This window comes from Harpia harpyja, chromosome 17, assembly GCF_026419915.1.
Source record: "Harpia harpyja isolate bHarHar1 chromosome 17, bHarHar1 primary haplotype, whole genome shotgun sequence".
Classification (NCBI taxonomy): domain Eukaryota; kingdom Metazoa; phylum Chordata; class Aves; order Accipitriformes; family Accipitridae; genus Harpia; species Harpia harpyja.
Window position 1 is genome coordinate 22,224,788 of NC_068956.1, and position 25,512 is coordinate 22,250,299.

Sequence of the window (25,512 nt, forward strand, 5' to 3'; positions counted from 1 at the left end):
GTATTTGCAGGTGAATTATTTACATTTTAGAAATACATCAGAGGCAACAGACAGAGGGGGCAAGCACACTGGTGGTGGTTACCCTGGCAGAGCCACCACTGCAGAGAAAGTGACTGTGTTGAATTTCATGCCATCTACTGACCTGGTCACACCAAAGCAAAGTTTAATCTGGGAATCCTGACCCTTATTCTCAAGGGCCATGAGGACAGAAGAAATTGTCTTATGGTATCCAGAAATCCCACATCAAATGCTGTGGGAGAGGTGAGATTTGGATATCATGTTTGTAGTTCAAACCCATCACTAAGGTCACAAAACCAAACCCATCAAAAATTCTGCCTTAAAATAGGCAGAAATTATCCTTTTCAAGAACACACGACGCATTTTAAATTTGGATTCAGATTTTTAATAAATTGTGCCAGTAGAAGCTTTCAAAGGCAATGATATATCAATAAATAACAGTTAAATTGAGTTCCTGAGAAAGAACCTACCACATGAAAGAATGTCAGATAGATGTAAATAACAAAAAATGGCATTACTATATAAAAAAGCAGTAATACTGAATCTTACATGAACTGTCACAACACAAGCACTGCATACCTCAGAACATTCCTTTCATACAAATGTAAACAAATACACAATCATTTTTGTTTAGTTTAGGCTGATGAATTTATATGTTGTTGCTTAGATATCTAAACAATGGATAGGATAGGATATGCTAAAACATTAAGGAATAATATGTGGAATAATATGCGGAAAAAATAATGAAGCTCCAGATTTAAAAATAAAATAAAGCAAAAACACATTAAAGGAGTGTTTTCCTCAAATGTTATTATGTCAATCACTTTAAATAGGACTGTTACACTAATCTGAATTAAGGATTTTTGTGTGTGTTTACTTATTTAGTTATATATAATATATATGCAAATATGTATGGCTTAATTAACTTTAGTATTCTGATATCACCTTGAATAATTCTCACTTATACATATAAGAAAAATGCGTATTTTAACACAGTTAAGAATTGATATTTCAAAGTATGCCTATAATTTGACAGAAATGAAGGACTATTGTGCTCCATCACAGCAACATTTTTGCCTATAGACAACAGGACAGAATGACCTATAAACAATGCCAACATTTTCAGATGTCAGTGCCTAAAACATGAGGATCCTAAACAGATACACAGACAGTCACATGTAGGGATGTGATGTCTGGAGAAGCCACGTACCTCCAGGTTCCGTAGATGTCCGTGGAGCTGCATGCACTCAACATCAGCCTCATCGCACTTAGGATCTCGACGCGTTACAGGAGCATGGCGTTAAGACATTCTGTTTTGAAGACGTTCAGCTACATCTGTTAGTATTGGTGCTTTGCGTTACTGCTAGTATTAAACAATGGACACTGTGCTGCATGCTACGTGAATAAGCCCTATCTAGACTGTTGCCACAAATCAGCTTTGTAATAATGGTCTTGCTATTCATCCTTTGTGGGGAAACGTGTGTGCCGATGATACATGTTTGCTAAAATGATCTATCACATCAGACCACGAAATCACTATTCAGATATAACCTTTGCAATCTGTTTTACAAAATTAATATTGGATACAATCATAAGAGGAAACCATCCACACAATACATTATCAACACACAGTTTAAAATGGTCTAATTTTAGACCCTCAGTAAAAATGGATCCACAGGACCTGCCTGTGAATGGCAAGAAAAGGCCATTTCAAATAGAAAAACACTGCTCATGCAACATTCTTCACACACTAGACAATGAAATCACACCCAAATTGTCACTTGCTCACACTTTCTATTACACTCCAATAAGCAGAAGGAAATAAAGCAGCTTTAAGGTTATGTCACAATTTTGAAATGTGGAAAATACATATAATAAACAAAAATCACGGTGCGAATACAATGGCATCAGTAAATTTAGAAAATTAGAGAGCAGTTTTCTTTTTTTCATTTTTCTTCTTTTTTTTTCTTTTTCTTTCTTACATTATTGCACAGAGACCTTTCATCACATGTTCTTCAGCTTTATGCATCTTCCTAAATGTGAAATAAGTGCTATGGATAAAAAAAAAATGTAGAAAAGAAGAACAGCAGCATGATTTGTCAAAGTTAATCCCTATAATTTAGTAGGAAAAAAACCCCTGCTATAAACAAAATATAAGTGCTTTTTATTCATTTAAAAAATAACGCTGACAGTTGCAGAAGTCTGTAAATGTTAATCTGAGTAAGGGGATGCTGACCTCAAATAAAAATAGGCCTAGAAATGATAGACTGCTGGCCTTGCAGATTTTGGTGAAGACCAGGATTTCAAGTGTAATTATCAACAAAGTTATTTACAGTAAAACTGACCTGAACTTTCAAGAGTGCCATTTTTAGGATCTGGCCTTGCAAGCTTCTGACTCCCCAAGGTGCCTCCAGCCTCAGTTGAAGTTACACCTGAACAAGCACTGCAGGATCAGCTCCTAAAGGATCAGTTAAAGGCCCTACTGGATTTGAGATTAGTTTTATCTGGAGTACTCTATACAATAATTTACACATATACAGGCTGACAAGCTCCAGTCTGATCCACCACACCTTTGTCTTCCACATCAGATTTCTCAGACTGGCCAACTTCCATACCAGAAGGCTTGGGATACCTGAACGGATACCCGTTGTCATCGAAGAACCTTCGGAAAGTAAACTCGTAAAAAGCATGTTCTGTGTGTTTGCTATTGGAAGAGGCTAGTGGGTCCCATGTCCTGGTGCTGTCACCGCTTGCATCATTCCAAGGACTTTCTTCTTCAACCGGATCAAAATTTGAAGTGTCCATTGGATGGCTGATCTTTGGAACATAGGGAGCTGGCTGCCTACGGATATCGGTAGAGAAGTCCATAGAGTGAAAGAAAGAATGGGCCTTAATATCATCTGCTCCATTTCTTCCAAGCCTGTCCTCAGCAGCACAGCAGAGCTTTGTGATGAGATCAGTTGCCTCTGGGCTTAACTTGATCTGTGAGGGAATGTGCAGTGTGCTTTCCCAATTTATCACCTGGAGGTAAGAAAGGTATTACGCAACTTCTAATCTTGGAAACAGAATCCTTCCGACTGTCAACATTAACGGTACAGAAGTATACACATAACTAGTCAACTCACAGTCTGCATATTTATTTTAGAGGTTCAAGAACCCAATGATGAGATTGCATCAGTTGTTAATAATTACTTTAATGAATCAAAAAACATTGTCGGATAGCAGATAAAAGGAGCAATTGCTCCCATAGTCAGATTTGAGAACATACTCAGTTTACACATGACTTCATGGAATGACTTCAAGGAATTCCTTCATCTCCAAAATGTAAACTAGGAAAAGTGGTCATGAGATACATCCTTTCTAATAAAAAACTACTCACTGCTTGACTTTGAAACACTTACATTGCCAACCATAATTATCACTGGCACATCAGCTTACTAAGATCTGATAGGCACTCTAAGGAATTTAGATGGGTGAACTTGTGCTTAAGAAATCAGAATTGTGCTGAGAAGACTCATAAAACTAGTAACTATCTATGCAGTTGCACAAGTCAACTCTAGTCTGATATTAGGTATCTTCATTGATTGGGAAAGGATTTGTGCCTGCATAGAACTATTTAAAATCAGGCTTTTGTAATCACTACTTCTTTCTCTAGTAAAACAAAAGGGGATAGGTCTGTGCATGGAGGAGAAGGGAAGAGAAAAGGTTAAGACTTTGCTACCACAGATTGGAATTTTGCTTCAACTTACCTTCAGTTGGGTTTCTGTGGGTGTAGGAGCCAGAAAAGGAGGCTGCCCCACTAACATCTCAAAGAGGATCACACCAACACTCCACCAGTCACAGAGCTGAGTGTATCCTGAAAAACAAGTCAAAAGGTTGTCCTCCACCAACCAAGGAGAATGTGTATAGAGCTACTTGCAATTAAGTATCAAAACACACAGCACAGATTTCTGCCTTTTCTCAGAGAAACAATATGTGATCTAAAAATAAAGGACTCCCAATCTACCTTCATCATAAAGTCGCTTCTGCTTGCTGACCTAAATTCTACTGCTGTCAGTAAAGATCTAATCCTGTTCTCTGGCAATCTTTCTGAATAAATGTAATTCTCAACAAAAGTGAGTGGTGAAACCATATAATTAGAAAAAATTAAGGTTTTTTTCATGCTCTGTCCCACAACTACATCACTACACACAGCAAAAACCAGACTGGACCTCAAAGAATAACAAAAAAGTTTAGCGACTGATGTGCCCCCTAGGTTCAGTGGAAGTGACACCATGAGTTTGAAAAGCTGCTGAATGACACAGCCTAGCTCCAGACACAGAAGAAAGCCACAGGTGAATATCTGAGCAAGTTCCAAGCAGAGGAACAATTTCAATCATTTAATTGCTGTGACAAGACAAATAAGGCATATGTTTTGAGACCTCCAAAAAGGAATGGAGGATTTAAACACCGATTTCAATGGAGATTTGTGTCACTGGATGATGTAGGGTCCAATGTGAAATCTCTCAACTTGAGGAAGATCAGGCTTCAGATCTGGCTTGCAGACAGCTTCAAACATCTAATCTCCTTACTGCAGTGACCATGTCTGTTCTGCATGCATAGCCACCAAGTACTGTCTAAATTCCTCAAGCCGAGCTTTTGAATGCAGGGTGTCCAGGTAAATTTCCCAAGATTTTTTGTTGGGTTTCCCCAAGATTCTGGCTGGGAATATGGAGGACATGTTTCCACAAATTTACATCACCCATATTTAAGTGGCCCGCCTGATTCAGTGATTCAGAACCATCAGCCTTTTACTCACTGGTCTATGTAAACTTATTAGCAGCCATAGTCGCGCTGCATGAGTACAGATAATCTGCTTTATACTTGAAAAATATAACTGCTAACATCATCTGACACATTTATTAGCAGTCTCATTCAAAGGTCTCAGAGTGTAGATATATACAGACAAAGTATGACCACCATCAATTATCAGCAACGTAATGCTAAACAGTGGAGCATGTAGACAAATCTGTTCTCCTTAACCTGAGCTAAGTGTTTGTGGCCTTCAGAATGCCAATATTCCAAAGCAGCAAGCTTATTTAAGGAAAAAAAAAAAAAAGTATTTCAAAGCATCAACGTTCACTTAAACAGGAGAAAAATACAGGTTATCTACCTTTACGAAGCAGGACTTCAGGAGCAATATAATTAGGGGTTCCAACTAACGAGTGGGCTAGACATCTCTGATGCTGCTTCTTAGCTCTTTGTTCCAATGTCTTCAGCCTATCTCCACATCTACAATTGGACACATCATCCCAAAGATCACTGGGCTCCATGCTGTCTTGTCTGATATGGCTCCCTTTCAAATGGGAGAGAAAGTTTACATTCACAGTCATAAACCACAACACACAAAGAGAAAAGTATTTATCTAGATCTAGTTGTGCCATCTTCTACTCTCACTGAAAAGCAACATTTAAACTTTAAACCCAAGGCATTTCCTTCTGCCCTCCCCTTCACAATTGGTTTTCCATAACCAGCTAAATGTCTCTGTCTCAGCACAAGGAAGCATGCTCTCATATGGGAGATACAGAACAATGGAGTATATTTAGGTTAGCTATACCAATTGTTTATCACCTTTTTACCAGCAGGCACCAATACTCCTCAAGGGCACACACAGGAGGTGCATGGACTACTTTAAAACTGTGATTAAATTATTTCACCATCAAAAGAGACCCTCCAAACAAGTATAAACTGAAAAATTGCTGCTACTGCAGTGGTCAACGACATCAGTGATAGGGATTTGAACAGTATTGGAAACAAAGGACTGGAAACTGAATGAATCAGAGGGAGACAGATACATGATATTGTCATTGACTGTTAATGTACACACCATCTCTGTTTTCTGAGCTGGCATTTCTGCCAAGAGTATGTGTTTGTTTCAAAATAAATAATGCAATACCATCACAAATAAAGTCTAAGAACACTACCTTTCTGATAGTATTTTGAATTGTGAGTCCACCTGAATCCAGTACACAGTCCAAAGTCAGTCAGTTTGATATGCCCATCGAGGTCTATCAGAATGTTGTCAGGCTTGATGTCTCGATGAATAAATCCCATTTTGTGCACACTCTCTATAGCCAAAGTGAGCTCTGCAATATAAAATCTAGCCAGACGCTCTGGAAAGACCTCCATCCGAATCAGCAGACTCATCATATCGCCACCAGGGATGTAGTCCATCACAAAGTACAAGTTCTCTTTATCTTGGAAGGAATAATAGAGTTTAACCACCCATTCATTGTCTGCCTCAGCAAGTATGTCCCTCTCTGCTTTGACATGAGCCACCTGGTTCCGGTTTAGCACATCTTTCTTTCGCAGAGTCTTCATGGCATACAGGGCATGGGTATCCACTTTGCAGGCCAGGCATACTTCTCCAAATGCACCAATACCCAGAGTCTTGATTTTCACAAACATAGATTTGTCCATTTTGGCCCTTTTGAGCCTGTTGTAGTTGGACTCTTTCTGGTAGAGAATCTTCCTCATTTGTTCTTGTTCTGCTTCACAAAGGCCAGCCTTTACAAAGGAAAGCAAACCACAAGAACTAGTACTGTTACATTCATAGCAAGAGAACAATAAACAAGTATTCCCAAAATGCATTTGTCAGAAAAATTAAGCAAGAACCAGAGAAGACATATTCATGAGAGATACACTCTCTTGCCTCTCTGTTGAGGTGTTTCTGAAATACTGGCAAATTCACTGTGCCCTAACTCGTTACCTGAATTTGCCATATCCGTGATTGGTCTGCCTTTCTCATTTGCCTGAATGAAGAGGCATAGGGCAATACTGTCAGAGAGGGGAATATAACACAACAAATCATGGAATTTGGTTTACACCTTTCAAATTTGCACTTTGCCACTGCACTCCACTGTATGTAAGCACACTGCAGTACAGCTTAACTTAAACTGAAACTTAAACCAAGATGCAGCATTGTTCATGAATAGTTCTCCAGGGCAACTCACATTAACAGTTCCTACCTTGAGTGCTGTTTGACTGTTGGTTTTTGTGTTGTAATTAAGAAGCTGGTTTTGACCTACACATTCCCAATCGCCTTGGGAACCTTCTTCTTAAGAACTGTTTTTCTTCCTCTGCCATATAGAGCCCCCACTCTCAAGGTTTGTAGATCACCTGACCATCTATTAACTTCTCCCTTTTCCCTTCCAAAATATGTGCATACAACCCTCAGGTCTGGCCTCTCCTCAGCCACTGCAGCCCAGACCCTGGTGCTGTTTCCCCCCTAAATGTATTATATTATTTCCCCTCTGCACCTAACCTGTAAAAAAGCTGGCTTGTCTACCTCTTGTCCCCAGAGAGCCTCCAAGTAACACTTCACATGGCTGCGGGGAGAACCTCCTGAAAAAGGGAGAAGTAGCAGTATCCAACAAGACTTTCCCCATCCTTCAAGACAGAGCCTGCACACTGCCAACTCTGCTAACTTCGGTGTCTGTCCCTCTCCTGAGAACCACTGGTGGCCTCCACCAGCAGAAGCCCCTGGCTTGATCCCCAGGATCCTCTGACAACTCATCCTCTGCAGCATGCCCCTTTCTTTCTGCGTACCCCATTTCCAAAATCCTGACTTAACTGGGGTCAACTGAACCACTCTGAGATGAAGATAAGTGCCTGGTGAAAAGGGGCAATGGGGAGGAGGGTGGAGGGAGTTGAAGCTGACTGATGGGCAGGCTAGAGACCCAAGCATATGCCCACAGGGCTGCTCCTTAGATTGATTTAATTTCACATCTGTAGTCTAGGTCTTTAAAGATGAATATGGGCAGACAGACTATGCAGTGAGATCCCCACGGTATAAAATGAAATCTGTATGAATAAAGGATGGAGGTGGTCTGCAGAAACTTGCAGAACAGGTAGGATGAATTTTCAGACTGAAGCCAACAGCCAAATCAAAACAAGTAATACTGTTTTTAAAATTAAGTCAAGCACATCAATTCATAATAAAGGAAGTGTTTATTGTTTTAAGGTAAAATAATTAGTGTGTTGTGTTCTTGGTTAATTCTAGAATAATGCGATATTCAGATAGCCAAAATCTCCTGAGTATATTATTCCAGCCAGTGATGAGGTTGCTAGGGGAAGGAGTTGTTTTTGTTTATAGCTGAATTATCTCTGAGTTATGAAGTGAGGGAAAGCTGAGGAGTCAGAAAAGAAGAACTAACGCAATTAGCTGCTGTTTTACTTCTCTAGAGATCATTCCCTATCTCAATCACAGGAAAATATTGACTAAATCCAAGCAATGCAACACAATCTGTACTTGCAGTGAGTACAAACTATTAACTGTCACTACAATGCCAACCTTTCAAGAGAATTTAGAAGCATATTCGTTTAATTTAACCTCTACAAACAAACTGCTGAGTTTTCTGGAGCAATGTGAGCATCAAATTAATTGACTCTGGAAATTGACTGTGCTAGGGAAGATCGGGTAGTTAATTATTATCCATTATGCGTTAATAATAGCTTTCCTCGGAGTTTATCCTCAAATACAAAAGTAGACTAGTCATATTCTAGTCATGCCTGGGAAAATAAGCTCTTCCACATTTAAAAATTAAAAACAAAACTGCCAGAACAACCATCAGAACTTGGCAGCTTTGTTTTAAGCAGCCCTATCAGTGAATCAGCTTAGGTTTGAGAGCTACAATTAGGCATGAAAGAAGCTCTCTCACTCAAAGTGCACCTCCCTGAGACCTGCTTCTAGAACAAGTTCCAGCAAGGGTCCCAAGATCAGTTCCAGCTGGCCAAGATATGATTACTTGCACGATATTATTACTTACATGTGTTCAACAAACAACTTCCAGTCAAGTATTACATATTCATCTGAAAATATGGCACAGTGGATATACTGCCAAGTTCAACCATGGCTCTGGTGAACGAGGTGGCTATCGTGGAACAGGGAGGAGGAAGTGGAGCAAAGGGAAAACCTTTAGAGTTTTGCAAGAGCTGCCAAAGTATTGCCAGAGTTATCTCAGCCTCAAACCTGGCTTCTGAGTTCTTGCCTAAGCAAACCTAATACTCTCCTACTATGGGGGGTTTTGCTTCATTTTACTTTTCTGGTACGAAGATATACTATTTCACATCTCAGGTTTTTCAAACAGCCTCCCAGACCTGCATCCATGCTTCTAAGTGAAAATAGTCTGGTACAGGGAGGTGTTGGATACCTACTACTTCCAGTGAAGTCTGCCTTTTACTATTTTTAATCAGTCAAAAAATTTATATAATCAAATTGATCCCATTAGCTTTTATTATAACAAAACAAGGAGAATTACTTTAGCCATTTCTTGCTCCAGTTGTAATCTTCTGTTAATTTTCTGCTGGTAGGTCTTTATAACATTTTCTACATGTTGCTCCATGTAGAACTTGAAGGCAAAAGGTGAGTAGCTCTTTATTCGGGATTCTCGCTTTTCCTCATCTTTACCATTTTTTCGCACAGGCACTGGAGACGTCTGAATCTGTTTTTTATCCTTGCTTGGTTTTTCAGCTTTAGCGTTCTTGCTGCTTTTATCATTTCGCTCACTGTTCTCCTCAACCTTATTGCATGTTGAATTGGGGACTACGCGAAGGGTCTGCTCTACGCCCATACATAAGCAGTTGATATCAAACTGCTCAGAGCTACCAGGAAGTAGCAAATGCTTGGGATACGGTGGTGGTGGACACCGCAGTTCCTGGTTACCGAAATCCACATCTAGTTGATAGGCATTAGCTGCTCCAACAGGTGGCACATGCTGCTCAATGATCTCCAAGCCATCCACAGCCGGTGCCGGCGCAGGTAACCAACCAGGGTGGGAAGGTCCCACTGCAGTCTGGGGCTCAGGTCTCATCACTCGCATGCTCTTCACTGGCTGGAGAATATGAGCAGATGTGACTGCTGTGATCGTATTTGGAGATGTAATTGAAGGATCAGGTTTTCCTGGAGGAACCTGTCTTATAGACACTGTCACTTGTGGCTGTTGCTGGTGGTTGTTAAAGGAGTTTGTTCTGCTTGGCACTGTGGCATCTGGTCTGAAGGATACATGTTGCCGTGGAGATGTTTCTATTCCTGGATTTTGTAAAGAATCTCGGCGTGACGGCGTTGCTGCCTGCCACTGCTGAACTTGAGGATTATTCATGTCATAGAGGTCCATGTTTAGGCTATTTCTAGATGGAGTTAATAGATTTTGTGGTGGACTGTCTGAAAAATCATTAGTGAAGGCTGGACCTCTGGATATCACATGCATTTGATGAGAAGAAGGACTTGCCTGTTTGTGATGAGAATGTGATATATACAGGCTTGCTGGTGCCTGCTGAAATGCATGACCAGAATTATTCTGAACAACTGCCCCTTTATTTGGGAGACTGGTGTATCCTCCCTCCTGCTGCATCTTGTTTTGGAAGGATGGACTCCGCTGAACACCATACCCCATAGGTTCCCCCTGCACCATCATGTGCTGCCTACTGTAATGTTGGCTGTTGGAGCCATGGGATGCCTGCAGCTGCAAGGCTTGACTGCTGTGATTAGCCACTGGATAACTAATCACAGAAGACTCAATATTTGCAGGGTATGTTTTCTGCTGATGGCTTGCTGTTGTGCTGTGAGTGCCTACTCCAGAGGGTCGCTGTACAGGAGCATTCATAGCTGTAGACTGTGAAGTAGAGATTAAATAGTCCATGTATGGCCTTGGAACTTCAGTAAGCATATTTGCACCTTCTGCTCCAAAGCCTGTCCCTTCATAGGCTGCATTACTGATCTGATGGTAGGACGGAAAAGATTCGTTTGATCCTTCGAAGCTTGGCCTGCGGGTTACATTATTTGGCACAATACCCTTTCCTTTATAAAAAGAACACAGAAGAATGTTAGGAAACAATTCAGGTGAACCAATTACTTTGCATTACTCATCCATCTATACATACAGACATACACACACACGCATGCACACTGCGTAGGGAGTGTGTGTTATAAAAACACCTTCCAGAATCTAAAATAAGCACTCTGAACATTTAAAGTTATAGGTGCCAAGTATTACTACTGATAACGAGCTACTGGCCCACAACACTGCTCATGCCAGGAATCATCAGGGAGTCCTATCAAATCATGAAAATAGAAGCACAAATTCCTTAACTATGAAATCATCAGATTACACTACAGCCTGGTTTTTAAAGCTGGACCAGTATTACCAGTCATTACTCACAGACAGGAGGAAGCTACAGAGCAGGGGGTTAAGTAGAGCACCAACAGGAAAAAAAAAGCTCCCGGAAGGACTGTCAATACAACTTAAAGCCAACATTACTATAAGCTACTAGGTCATCACATTGTCCACATATTCTGTACAGTGAGCTCACTGCTCACTCTGGGGATGTTTACATGTCTCTGTTCCATCGTTCTCCTCAAAAATCCTTGTTTCCCTCTCCTTCATTTACAACAAAGGCATCATATAGTTTGTCCTGTGCTCTTTCCAATGTGTTGGACACAGAGTATCCCCTCATATTATTCATCTTCCATCTGTTTTGAAGGCAAATCTTTCAGGGTGTCAACATGTTAATCTTAGCTTGAAGAATGTGCAGAGACAAGATAGCAGCATTCCTGCACTACATGTGTTAATAGCACTTTTCATCAGTTCTTTGATCTGAGGACAAATTGCAGGTGTATAAAGCACTGGCTGTGACAAAAAGACAAGGGGAGACCATGCTGTCGCTATTTTTTTGTTCCCCTTCTGGTTCTTTAGCTTTCACAAATCACAGGACTTGGCCGATTTATGCCTAAACAATTTCCTTTTAAAATCTTGACTTCACAAGGTCTGCAAGAATAGTTGTATTGAGCTAACAGGCTCGAACACTGGACTGCAAGCTTTTCCGATTATTTGCATTACAGCATGTCCCAGCTGGGCCAAATACAGCACACCTGAGCATAGTTGTTGACTCCTCACCTTGACACACAAGCCCTGCTATATATAGACACACAAAGACGTGCATGTTATTAAGACAGGTCTACGCACCACCTCTGCACACTGAAGAGGCTGCCCCCATGCTAAATGGCACTTTCATAAACAATGCAATGTTTTGAAATGGAATCAAGTTGGACTAATAATCAGTGTTCTTTAAAGTGAAATCTATAATTGGCAGCTCTTTTTCTTATGATAACATGAGGCCATGCTTACTGAGGTTGTACTTGTAACAGCACTCTCTGATAGCTCATCTGTCAGGACACAGTGAGATGCACTGATGAGATTGTGGCAATCCAAAGCATCCTAAGTGGCTACTCTGGCCTGGGGGTGGGAGGCAGCCATAAGACACATTTGTCATCTCTGTCAGTAGGATTCATGCTGAGCCTCAGGGGCAAGCTGACTTTGTTTTTCCCTATCAGAGGCCATGAAGTAAAGTAGCAGCAGTAGTTGTCCTCTTTTGGGACACATACTTCAGCTGTGCAAGGAATCTTGCTGATGTCAAGAGAGATATGATGTCCACCTCCTAGATTTGTATACCCATAAGTCTGTTCTGGTCTGACGGAGGAATATTTGGATTTGTGAAGATACAAAATGTGGTAGTTGCAGATGTTTGGGTTTTTTGTTTTTTTTTTTCACACATTCCTATCCAACATGGTAACTGTTATGACTATCTCTTGCCTGTGAAGGTTTTGGATCAGAGTGTATTCTTAAGATTAATCAACTATACTCATGGGATCATCTGTTTTTATACGTAACTCTCTGTCGCACAGTAATATCTGCTAAGTTTTATTTGAGTCTTGCCAGTATGCTGAAACTCGTTAGCTTTACTACTGAAGTTAGTGCAGGACAAAAATGAATAATTTGAAAATCTATTTCCATACACTAATATATGGAATTCAAACCCAGAAGATTTAAATTCTCAAACTGCAAATGAGAAGTTCCCAAGTAGCATTACATGCTTCCTAATGAACTAGAGGAGACCTGTGCTATCCTAGCACAAACAATACCATACCAAACAAATCAGTCTGATTTTGTGGCACCTCAGGCAGGCAAACATCAATTGCATGACATTTAAGTTTTGCATTCTGTGTATCCTAAAAGCAAAGGTGGATCTTCAGTTCAAAAGGTTAAGTATTCAAAACAGCTGCATGCATTGGAAAGTTAAGAAAGCAAAAACAAATGCAAATGAAAGACAACTGAGTAACTAAAATGTTAGCCTAGAAAGATTTTTCAACTCTTTCAGCAGAAATGTATGCTCTTTAGGACTGGGTGTGTTCTTTCACTTTAAGGAATAAAGTCTTTATAATATAAAGCAAAATACAGTTCAGTAATTCTGTCAAAGTTATTTTAAATTCTCCTTAAGGCCCAGCTGAGGCCACATTTGTGCATGTATTAGGACAGAGCTCTCCAAATAGCAAACTGGCCAGTACTACTTTGTCTGTCAGGTGGTCATCCCTCAGGGTAACACTCTCGGAAATGTTTTCTTAGGGTTTTCCAGAATTTCCCCAAATAATAGAAGAGGAAGTCTAAGACTGATAAAAAGGGCAGCTGAGCTGCTCCTTACACAGAACCATCACTCTTTCCCACCACATCTGAAGCTTCAGTCCTGAGAATGACCACCTGGAAAATGAGCTCCTTCCCCATTTCCATCTTCCCTATACGTGGCTATGCTCAGGGTCCTCCAGGAAAGAAGTGGCTTTACTGAAGACCTCCTTCCTGTCCAGGGATTTCTCTTTGTAAACTGAATGGCCTTTCCCTTCCTCAGCTTTCCTCATCTCTGGACATGCCTCTCTATCAACTACGCCAAATTTAACACCCTTCCCAACACAGACATTCAATTTGATCACGAGGCAAGAAGGAAGGTGCTGCTGAGGTGGCCAAGAAGAGAAATTTGTCACCTGGAAATCACTTGCACTCAGTAAACTCAATTTATGACCACGCTTAGAGATCTATACTACTGTAATCAGATCGACTGAAAGGATTTGTTAGTGTCACCTAGTCCAACACAGACACGACGTTTTAAGTCTAAATGTTGCCACCGACACAAGAGAAGTTCCTTGTCCAAGGAAACAGGCTCCTGACAACAGCTCTCCAATTTGCTCAACCCTTCATCCACTAAGCCGTCTGCAGCATGTTAACGCTACTGTGTGATTGGACATGTTCAGCCAGTCAGAGGACAGTTATTTGTCTGCTTGGCCAATTTTTGAAACTGAAAGAAGTAACAAACTCTATCCAAACCAGAGTGTTCTCTGGTTCACAGTTCAAAAGCATTCTGCAGTGCTGTAAGTCCTAATATCCGAATGGAAACAACTCTTGCAAGGCCTTTTGTCAGCTGTGGTCTGATGTTTGCTGATGAGGCATACACAGGGCCCAAATCCTCCAATTTGCTAATTTACATGAAACAGAGCTGAAGCAGACTAGCAGGGATGAGTGGAGAAGCTTCTGCTATCTTGGCCCAAGCTATTTCTGCAGTGTACTTACAAAGATGTTAACATGAATTAATTCCTGGGAGGTGAGCTATCTCACAACTCCATAGCAATTACCTACGCACAAGCTTTTACCTCACGGTAAACTTGAGATGATTGAGCTGACTTGCACCAAAGGATAAACAGCTTTCTGTTTAAAACAGTGGACTACAAATGTGCACATGGACAACTCTTGCGAAGCAGGCCAGTTGTATTCAGCTTCCAGCCCAGCTCACCTTGCAGGGCCATGTTCACTTCACTGTCTCCTACAAGACTACTTACTATAGAATACTGCCAATCCACTACTTCTCACCAGCAACGACTCTAAAAACTAGCTTATTGCAAGAAAGAAGAACACAATTAAAAAAAAAGAGTTCATGCTTACCTGGTGAGGTCTGCTTAATTACACGTACTATCTGTTCATTTCTAGGATCCAAGTAGCTCATCTTACTGATATACTCCAGAGCTGCTTCAATACTTCTGCTACCTGTCTGCTTCAGTGCTCGGACAGCCATCTCCTGTATAAAGCAAACAAGAATTGAATCACATTGAGACAAAACCCAAGCACTGTGCTGCAGGCTAGAAAGCAGTAAGTGTTCTTACATTTATAGAAACATTTTATAATTCACACCAGATCACAGCTGCTGGAAGCCAAACGGACTCATATTTTGAAAACATCTTATATAACTTAAAAATTAAAAGAAAATAACAAAAAACACAACCTACCTCTGGCAATGAAAGAAGCATCAAATTGAAATGTGTACTTTAAGATTCCTTAAAATAAACTTTTGAATCAGGTCTGGAAAAGGCAAAATAGTTTGTCATAGGATGAAATAGAACAAAATATTTAGCTTTTGGTATTTGAGAGCATGTCTCTAAGTCACACCTGGACACAGTAAAAGCTTTACCCTTTCACAGATGCCACAAGAAACTAATTAGGCAGGGGCTGATTTCTGCTGACTAGAGTCAATGGGGAAGACTGACTGCTGTTTTCAGTACAGCTGGGACATCATTCACTATCTGTTTGGAAAATGACTAGCCACACCTAACTGTGTGTCACATTGTTAGTCTTTTTAGCTGTATTTTACTGGGCACACATCCATCACTGAGAAGTTAATATGGGTGCCAGACACACAGCCTGAAACTAAAACTGGGGCAAGTATGAATGCTCTAGTTAAACTACTGTAACACAGCCACAGTTAGCATCCCCTGCTCTACCGCCAGCAAGTCACACTCTCCTGTAGTTTGTTTATACTTTTACTTATAGCTCAGGTATATAGAATACCTTTCAACAACTCTAGCCTCTGGTTGCAAAACAAAATTCAAATCCTCACAAGGCTGCATGGTCTTTTCTGAAATGATGGAGAAATTGAAATCCAGAGCTTTAATGTTGAATTCAACTCACTGAACTTCACCCATCAAAAAGTTAGATACCTAGTCAAAAGTTGTTGCTGAGAACCTTTCTATCATCACCTCCAAAAGGCAATTCATAAAATAGATATAACAGAAGATAAACTAACCTTTGGTGACAGAAGATTAGAGGAATAATTTGAACTGGATGCCTAGCTCTTAGATGGCTAAAGTTCGATGAAATGAACGTCACCATCAAGGACTTGCCTGCAAATGTCAGTATCCTATTATCTTGCCACTTTACTGCCATTTTTAGGGGAATTCTGTCATTGCTACCTGCCCACTGAGCGCTGAATCAGATGGAGTTTGTGCCTTCTTGGCTTGGCTTACTGACTGCAGATGTGATGGCTGGGTTGGCACAAGCGCACCGCTCTCCCATGGGTCAGTTCTACGCACTGGCTAGCAGTCAGGTAGCCCCAACATGTATACCCCCTTCCCATATCATCCGGAGCAAAGAGCAACTTTGCTGACTGAACTGCAAGTACATGTAACATACTTGCTAATTGTTTACTTAGCAAGGGAGGATCATCTCAGATGACACTGGTTCACACTTAGCACAGAGCCACACGCTGGCACTTGGCATTTTGCTTTGCTTAGCTCAGTCCCCTCCTACTCCCCCCAAAATGGCAGCATTTTCTCCATTACTCAGAGATGCTGCTTGGGGAATAGCTATAGCAAGTTTTAATATTTTTCATACAATTTATGACTCATAATTCATAGAAAGGCAGTAGTTGGTTTCACATTTCCTATAGCTGAAATATTTCACTGGCATCAACACATTACTAAGGGCAATTTTAAATCAACAGAAAACTATTATGTATGAAGGAAAGAATTTCCCACAATGTTTTTTCCTCTCCTCCTCTCTTTTTTCTTCTTCTGGATACATTTCTAAAGTATTAGCAAATTCACATCCTAGTACTCAGCATTCTCATCATCCAGGGACTCTGGGCTTTACAGCCCAGTTCCACAGGGCTGCTAACACACTCTGCCCATTTACACCAGCTGGATCTAGCCTTAGATCACAAGTCTTAAAGTTTCCTAAATCAAAGGTGCTCCATACACACATTTGGGCTGGCTTGGATTTTGGGTGTTTTTTGGTTTTGTCTGCAATGGAGTACCAAGAGAATAAACACCTGGTAAACAATTATCTTAATGATTAATAAAACAGACCATATAATCCATTTCTCCCTCTCTTAGCTGTGTTGGCTGCATACAATTCAAAGGGGCTAAATAGGTTAGTTTTTTATCACCAGCATAGTGATATCATGTCTGAAAACAATCCTTCCCCTCCCCCCCATACTGTGGCACTACTTTCTCCTCTTTTGCCATTGCCTATGTCTGAAAAACAGAGTAAAAATTACACTGGTCTATTTGAAGCTGCATATTCTACCTTCAGTAGATACGTTAGGGGATTCATGTTTGAACTTTAGTGGGAATAATGGGAGGGGAAAAGCCCAATACCTTTCACTGTGGACTGTATGATAACCTAAGAGGGCCAGCAAGAGCTTGGGACCAGCAGATGTGTTGCTGGCAATCTCGGCCCCGCAAGCCCCCAGTGCAGCAGCAGCCCTGTGCTCCAGCTCACCACCTCCCATCTTTTGCTAGGTCAGCTCCCACCCTCCAAAGGGTTTCCTCATTACATACCCCGTTTGCTTAGCATTACATTACTGCTGGAAAAAATGAAGTAAGCCTTTTGTGGTTCAAAGCAACACCTGTGATTCCCCTGTACACCATCCCATAGCTTTGGCCCTTTCCCCCGTAGCTATCATGAGACATAAATAGCCCCAGTTTCTGATGCTGGTTCACAAAAGCCTCGCATCATTTCCAAGCAAATGGAGAGCGACCAACAAAAAAGTAAACATTCCACATACAAAAGGAAAGGGTTTTTCTCAGAGGCAGATTACATATAATCATAATTCTTCACCCAGGAGACAAATCCCTCTGGGGGCATGCGATGCTCCAGGAGACTGGAGGGCAACAAGAAGCTCCAGCACTGTTAGAGCTGGTCTTTGGCCTCCTCTGCATTGCTCTTCCCATCGCCATCCTCCATGCCCACAGCTCTCCTCTCTGGCAGCCACCTGAAGAGGGCTCCATTCATTCCAGCACCTTTTCATTAGGGATAGGGGACAAGCTGATGCATGGCTGAGGCTCATGGAGGGTGTGCTCTGCATCCAAGTCAGCTGCTAGCTAATGGGGCATGGTGGCCCTCTCCTTCCTATATGCAACGCAGCGATGAGCTCTGCTGCCTGAGGGAGCGTGGCAGGGACGAGGCAGCAAAGGGCTGACCTCCTGTAGCCTGCTGAAGGGGAAAGCTGGCTCCTCGCTGGTGGCAGGGGCCAGAGCCTGGGCTGCATTTGCTGGAAATCAATGTAAGGCCTGTTTTCAAGGATGGGAAGAAGGGCAGAAGATGGATTAATCAGTGTCAGTAATTACATTTGCTGGAGAGCAGAGGCTTAAATGAGATGGAAGATGTTTGTGAGAAGCCGCAGAAAGGCTCAGGAAGGAGAGAAATCAATGCCAAAATCTTGCAGACTGATAATGTAGACAGTAGAAAGGCTGAGGAAACAAGAGGACAGACACTGAGTGAGGATAAAAGTGCACAGCTACACTGACACTGATAGAGCTGTCTTGATTTTAGGCCACTCTAAGGTAAGTACATTTTAGAGAGAGAAGGGAAAAAAGATCAGAAATGAGACATGAAAAAAAAATCCGCTTGGAGCTGTATCCAACGCCAGAACATTCAAGTAGGCACAGGATCAAATCCAGCTCCCACTGAGGTCAACAAAGATTTCCATTAGCTGCAAGGCACACTGCATCAGGCCCTCCGCTTCGGATCGTTTCCTCTTCACCAGGCCAAACGCTGTCAGCCACAGTATGGTTTGAGAAACCTGGCCGCTAGCTGTGTTCTGCTAAACCCACAGCCAGCTGTCAGGCTGCAAGGAGAAACACAAGCCACTGGCAGCGTGCACATAAACCACAAGGGAACAGAGCAGTCCCAGCCCCAAGTCATTCTTTTCATTCTGTGTATTCCCTCCGGAAGATTCAAACATCTCTCCATGCAGGGCTTTTATGCACCTTTTTGATTCTAGACATCACTAGCTGTTCGTGAAAAAATAAACCAGAAAAAGTAAAGGTGAAAAGCTACAAGGGGAAAACGTGCTTTTACAATTAACTCTAATAATTTTGTAATTAATTTTACAGCCACAATATTAAAATGAGGTTTCAGTGGTCAGCTGTGGTTCTGGACAGATCTAATGGAAAACCAAAGTTAGGCCACGAACCATGAAGCAGATTGAGGCAACTCTGCAGGATCCCAAATCTGTGGGTTCATAGAGAAAAATGGGCGGGGGGGGGGGGTTCCCACCTGGTTCCTACAATGGGCTACCCAAACCAAACAGCTGCACCATCAACATGCTCTCCGTTATTTCCCCAGCCTCGCGTTTGTAGAAGGCTGCTTTCCAGGAGATTTCAAGATTTTGCTAGAAGGAAGGCCACCTTTGTGCTCAGATGCTCAACAGGGAAAATCCTTGTTTGATGGTAAACAGATATTTGGACGTGTGCATATACAGACTTCATCTCACTCTGTGCTCTGTAGACAATGTGAAAGGCTTTCCCCATTTTACCCTCCCGCCTGGCTGTACTCCACCGGCATTGGCAGAGGCTTGCGTTCTTGCTGTACTACAGGGTTGTCCAGCAACATTTTTCATTCAGAAAGATCCTCGTTGCCAAGATGTATTTATCATCCAAGCGAAGATTGCACAAGAGGTTACAATAAATAAGACGTTTTCCCAAGAACATTGTGTCTGAAGGAGACAATAGGTCCTCCAAGATTTGGCAAATGTAATTAATTGCTAACAACAAAAATTAATTACTTGCTTTCCATTCACAAAGAAGGATGGGCAACAGATGCAGGAAACAGATACAGGTTCCCTGCGGAAGGGAAAAAACTAAAGCTCATGCCAGAAGAGATGATCCAGAATTGATTACGAACCTTTCTGCAATAGCCCACCATTGTAGAAATTTTCATTCATGATTTTAAAACATGCAAAACCTAAGAAATTCAGGAAATGATGTGTACAATATGCTCTGTCAGGATTACTGCAGCCCCACAGAACAGAGAAACTTATTTTGTAATATTCTCTACCTGTAATTATTCTCTAGTTGGACACTTCATCTAATTTTCTACTCTACTTTTGTTTGGCCTGTTCTCAGGTTGCTAACACCAGGAGCTAAATTTTGCCCACAAATTCCCATGCCTAACTATAAAACTGATTAAAATATTCTAGCTACGCAATTAAGAAGCTATCCTGAGAATCACTAGCGCTCTTCAGTTTTAGTGTATCAAAAAAGCAGGAAACCTACTGAGTGCCCATTTGTTTGCCACAGGATCACTTACTCCATTCATAAACCATGTAACCCATTCAGAAACTAATGGGGATCTACCCCATGGCTAGTTAAGAGTTTTCTGCCCCCACTGCTCCTTTTTACAAAGCTCCTCCAAAGCTATACTGCTTTGATGGTGATAAACCTCCCTCTTACTTTCAGCCTAAATTATGCAGGGTCAGTTTATTCCCTCTGCCTTTACTTTCGATTGTCTTTTAACTGCAGCAGCTCTGCTGTTATCTACAGAGAAAGAGCCCCCTTCATCCTATGGGATGCTTGCAGCTTGGACTCCTGGGCTAAACAAACCACATTCTTTTAGTCTTCTCTTGTAAAACAGGCTCTTCGTTCTCTTTATCGGTGTAGTAGCCCATCTCTGTATCAGGAAAGATCATACTGGGACATGATTTTGATAAGAGCTGCACACACCGTTCTTGACAACATGCAGTGGTGGAAAAGTTATCCTTGTGGTAAAGTCATTCCCTTCCTTTGTTGATTTCAGCAGAGGAAGTTGTGAGTGTGGGACTTTAATCCTGGCTTTTAGTCCTTGCTTGCAGCATTTCTACCCTTTGTGCTCCTGAATTTATTTTCAGTTCTGGTAGCACTCCAGCCCTTAAGATCATCCATTATTTTGGTCAGATGCTCCAGCCCTGCTTTGCACTGCACTTCACACTGTCAGAGTGCTTCCTTTTTTTTTTTTTTTATACCAGACTTATTAATGCAAAAAGTATGCAGAAGAGACACCCTGTAGTACATAAAGTTGGGGCAGACAGAAAAAGAATATGGATAGGTGATGAAATGTGAGACTCACTAAGTTAAAATCACATCAATATACAAAAAAAAAAACCAACTAACTGTAATTCAGGAATGCAGAATTACAGGTAAGAAACAACTTTGACCAGAAGGTTTTTCTATAACATTTTCAAGGGGTATTTGAAGAACTAACAAAGGGAGTATGCCCAAAAGATAGAAAAAGGATTTTGGAAATGATACAATGCTCTGGTAAACATCCTATCAGAAGAAAAACAAATAAAAATAAAACTAACATGACAGTTGCTGCTATGCCACCGCTCATTCTGCTTGCCTTCAAACTCTTTTAGTCTTTATTTAGACAGTCACTTACAGAAGGTAGGCGTATTTACTATTCTGTGTTTGTGCAGCATCCAGTACAATGGGGTCCTGCTATTGTGTTTATGCAGTATAACAACTTATTATTAATTAAGTCCAGCCCAAAGTATTCAGCTTGGAGTAGCAGGCAAAAAGATGTTGGAGGGCTAAAGTGTCAATTCTCCTGGGTCCCACGATAGAAACCCTTGTATCGCTACACCACAAACCAACCCTGAAATAAGATTACCTTAATCCTCTAAGCCACAGGACATGGCACATTTCCTATAGCTGTGGAAGAAATGAGGCAAAATAAAACAGAAGCAACTAGAGATTGAGAAGCTTCTTTTGCTGATCAAGATTATAGCTGTTCAAAATGTCTCTAGTATCTTTTCAGATTTAAAACAGCTCTGGATGATTAGAAAGCAAACAAATGAAACCAACATTTGAAATTTATCACGTTAGTTTTCATATTTTACTAGCCCTAGAGCTAATACAAAGTTCTTTCACAAGTATCACAAAAAAAAAAAAAATCAAAATGAAAGGGCCATCATGACACTTGTCTACTGTTTTTTCCCAGCTGCTTTTCCTTAAGTTCATGACTAATGAAAGCTATTCAAGTTCTTCCAAGAGAAGAAAAAATACTCTATACACTTAGCAGCAGGGTACTTACAAAGAACAACCACCGTACCACCTTCACCAACTTGGAAAGGGCAAGAGAGAAAAAAACAAGAGCTGAGAAAAGTAACTGTAAGTATGACACAGCTCCTTAGCAGGTGTCTCAAAAGGCACCAGTTACATCAAAATACATTTTAACACTATGCAATTTATATCAAGTAGCAGCATATAACTTTTTGTTGTTCTTCTTTTAACTGAACTCGTATAGTACATTGCCCCACTGCAGCTCCTTGTAAGACTTACTGCGTTTGGCCGTGGGTGTTTCATGGAAGACACCTGCCATTTTACACTACAGTCCTTGTGTTCCAGAAGTTGTTCAAATATGGCTTTTTGCATGAAAAGGAGAGATACGAACTTCAGGCTATAAGCCAATCCAAGGTCCCAAAGTTAAGACATTTGGAAATAAACCAAGCATGGCTGCTCAACATATTTCCAAACAAATGCTTCTAAAATGAAGGGAGTATTTATAACAAGGCATCTCCAGACAAAGAGTGCATATGTAAACACTTCAAGAAGCTCTGATGAACTAGTCAGGAGATGCAATTTGTTTAAAGAAAAAACACACATGCACTGCAATGTCAATTTTCAAATCCAACCAGAACATGTAATCAGACAACTCCTGTTGATGTCTCAAGGAGTACGTGTGTGTACACAGACATGCGTGTAGATATTATATAATGCATGCGTGTCTGTGTATGTGATTTTGTTGGAATTAATCTAATTTCAAGTAGGCCTGTGAGCTCTTTGAAAGCAATGTATTAAAAAAGACATGACATCTTTCATGAAGAAAGAAGGCTCTTGTTTGTGTCACCAGTCAGGAAGACAAGTAATTTCATTATATATATTTATATATACATTTATTATAGCCTTTCTGGAAGCATGTCAGGCACTCTGGAAAGGATTTGGAAAGGGGAAGGCTTGCAGGAAGCTGGGAGAGGTCCTGCCCCAGGCAACAAACCTGCACTCTGCATGAAGCTCAAGTGTCATGGAAGAACAATTACAAACAGGCAAGGAAAGAGAAGCCATGGCATTAATAACAGTAATTGAAAGGGAATGAAAATAATAAAAAGCCATCATGAATACCACATAATTTTTTCCTTTCTTCCAAGTAGGCTAGGAAGCAAGAACAGAGTTGAGCTGCTCTCTCCCAACCAGGACACAGGCATGCGAGGAAGGGGAGCAGAGTGCAGGGAGCCCCATCACAGAGGCAGCTTAATGGATAAACCTGAGGAACAGTGACAAAGAGCCTGTTCTCTCTGTCCAAAAAGCACATCTGCACCTGAAGGGCTGGTGGTAGAAGCCTAGCTTCCCCAGATACTTGGTAGGGAAAGTGACACTGTTAGCACCCAGGATACATGGTGACTTTCTGCCTACCTCAGGGGCTCTAACACCCCTTTCTGAAGGCACCCACTCTTACCCCCAACTTCTGAAGGAACACAGGCTCCTGATTTAGCAGTCACACTTGGCCAACAGTAATAAGCAGAGTAATATCTCCACGAGTACAGAAAGTCCCCATTGTGGAAAACACACACTTCAGATCTCACCTCAGAACAGAGGTGTAAGGATGAGCACACAGCATTCAGTTTTGAGCACATGTACTCCGGGACTACCTATATACCAAAATTCACAGGCCAGGTTTGCATTAATGGTAAAATAAAGGAGAGGGGAAAGTATGTATTTGTATGTCTTCACTGCTCAAGGTATCTCCTAGCTGGACAAAATCCTTTCTACTGTGACCGCACCCGAAGCCTTCAGCACTGTGCTGAGCCTTACACAAACACAAGGGAAGAATCCTAATCTAAAAATGATTTCTAATTTAAAACAGAACAAACAATTGTATATGCAGCCATAACTGTTCCTCATTACTAAGTCTGCTCATTGGAGAGCTATTTAAACTATTTAGAGTTCAGTCTAACCAAATGACCCATGGCGGGTGTATGAACAGACAGAAAGTTGTACAAATCTCTCCTAATGTTTCCTCAGCACTGGAGCAGTGGGAACTCAAACCAGGAGCACTGTTATGTGCTAATTCAGAAATCTTATACTGAGGCCAAATCATGTTATATAAACAGCATTTGTAAATTACTGTATTGGCAGGTTTATGTTAGAGCGCAGCATGGAAGAGCTTTGCTTACTTCACGCATGTGTGAATGCACATGCACACACATGCAAGTGTGTACATAGCTCCTTTCCAAAGGTGCTATTTTACTTCCTTGAAATCCCCTCACTTTGGTTACAAGAACAGGGAACTTCCCGCACCCTCTGGACACAGTCCGTACGAGGCTCAGCCTTGGTTCCAGTCCACTCCTGTCCCTCCTGACTGGCAGCCACTGCAGTGACCTGTACTCTGTCATACAGTGCCTCAGCCATATACCTTGCATTAACCCGTGAGGCTTAAGAGTTTCTCCGGTTCCCACAAGTCAAGCCAAGGCAAGCCACGGCACTATTCATCAATACTTTTAATATTACAAAGGTAACATGACATCCTACAATCGCCCTTGAACTCTGAAGAAAAGGAAACAGAGGGCAATTAGAAAATAAATTCAAGTATAAGTAAATAAGTTGTCCCAAACCAAGAAGCATCATCATCTTCCTGTAATGTTCACTGAAAACCTCTTCCAGGTTCCCATTCACATTTTTTAATAACTAGAGGTGTTACCAAACACGCCATCCCCTTTTCATACCAAGCCCAACACTGGACAAGCTCTGGGGCTTACAACTGTAACTCAAGGAACAAGAGTTGCCCATCTGGTACACCAAATCAAATCCTTTCTACATGACAGAGAAGTCCAAGCCAGTGCAAAGCTTGTTACTAAGGCTCTGTATTTCAATTCAAGTTGCTAGTCTTGAATGCAACACCTCCCATCTCCCTGTCTTCTACTTTCTTTATCCTAACAGTAAAGCAGTTAAGTTGGTGCAAAGAGCAGCGAATCCTTTCAGCAGCAGCACTGAGTAGCAGGGTTTGCCAAAAGCTATTTATTAGCAGACAGTATTGGGTGTTGCAGCCTTTGTAACAAGGAGGAAGATACACATGGGGTGAGAATCTTCAAATATTCAGTCACTATTTGGTTCAAAACTTTCTTTTGGATTGGTATGATTTACATCCAGAAAGCAATAATGGATCCAGAAACTCAATCTAAAGACAGAATTCAGCTTGAAAAGACAAGAACAGGAAGCGTTTTCCTATCACTTCTTCATAAGGTGTACTGAAATCATTAGGAGAGCAAGAGAGGTCTGTGCATTTCACCAATGCAATCAGAAAGTTTTCCCACCCAAGAGAACAGGCAGACTTCAGCCAGACTAATTTGTCCTTACTCCCCTCGGCCAAACATTCGAATATGGCCAACACTGCTGACATTAATACCAATGTAAGTATTAAAGGCCAATTTAAGAATATTAATAAACACTGCAGCACCCAGCAAAGAATCAGTACAAGTTCCTGGGGAAAAAATCTTAGCAAGTTGCCTTCAGGAATTTATTGATTCCACTGAAATCTCACGAACTCT

The 25,512-nt window shown here is 41.2% G+C and overlaps 1 protein-coding gene across 2 annotated transcripts in view; it reads right to left on the bottom strand.

Annotated features, from left to right (window-relative positions):
* Positions 1–380: 380 nt before the first annotated feature.
* LATS2 (large tumor suppressor kinase 2) overlaps positions 381–25,512 on the bottom strand; it is a 51,484-nt gene continuing 26,352 nt past the window's right edge. For both annotated transcript variants that reach the window (XM_052812370.1, XM_052812371.1), the window contains exons 3-8: positions 14,820–14,952; positions 9,318–10,855; positions 5,982–6,564; positions 5,171–5,353; positions 3,768–3,874; positions 381–3,039 (exon numbers count right to left, since the gene is read on the bottom strand). In XM_052812370.1, the coding sequence (XP_052668330.1) occupies positions 2,545–3,039; positions 3,768–3,874; positions 5,171–5,353; positions 5,982–6,564; positions 9,318–10,855; positions 14,820–14,952 (3,039 nt within the window). In that variant the 3' untranslated portion in view covers positions 381–2,544. The remainder of the gene's footprint in view (positions 3,040–3,767; positions 3,875–5,170; positions 5,354–5,981; positions 6,565–9,317; positions 10,856–14,819; positions 14,953–25,512) is intronic.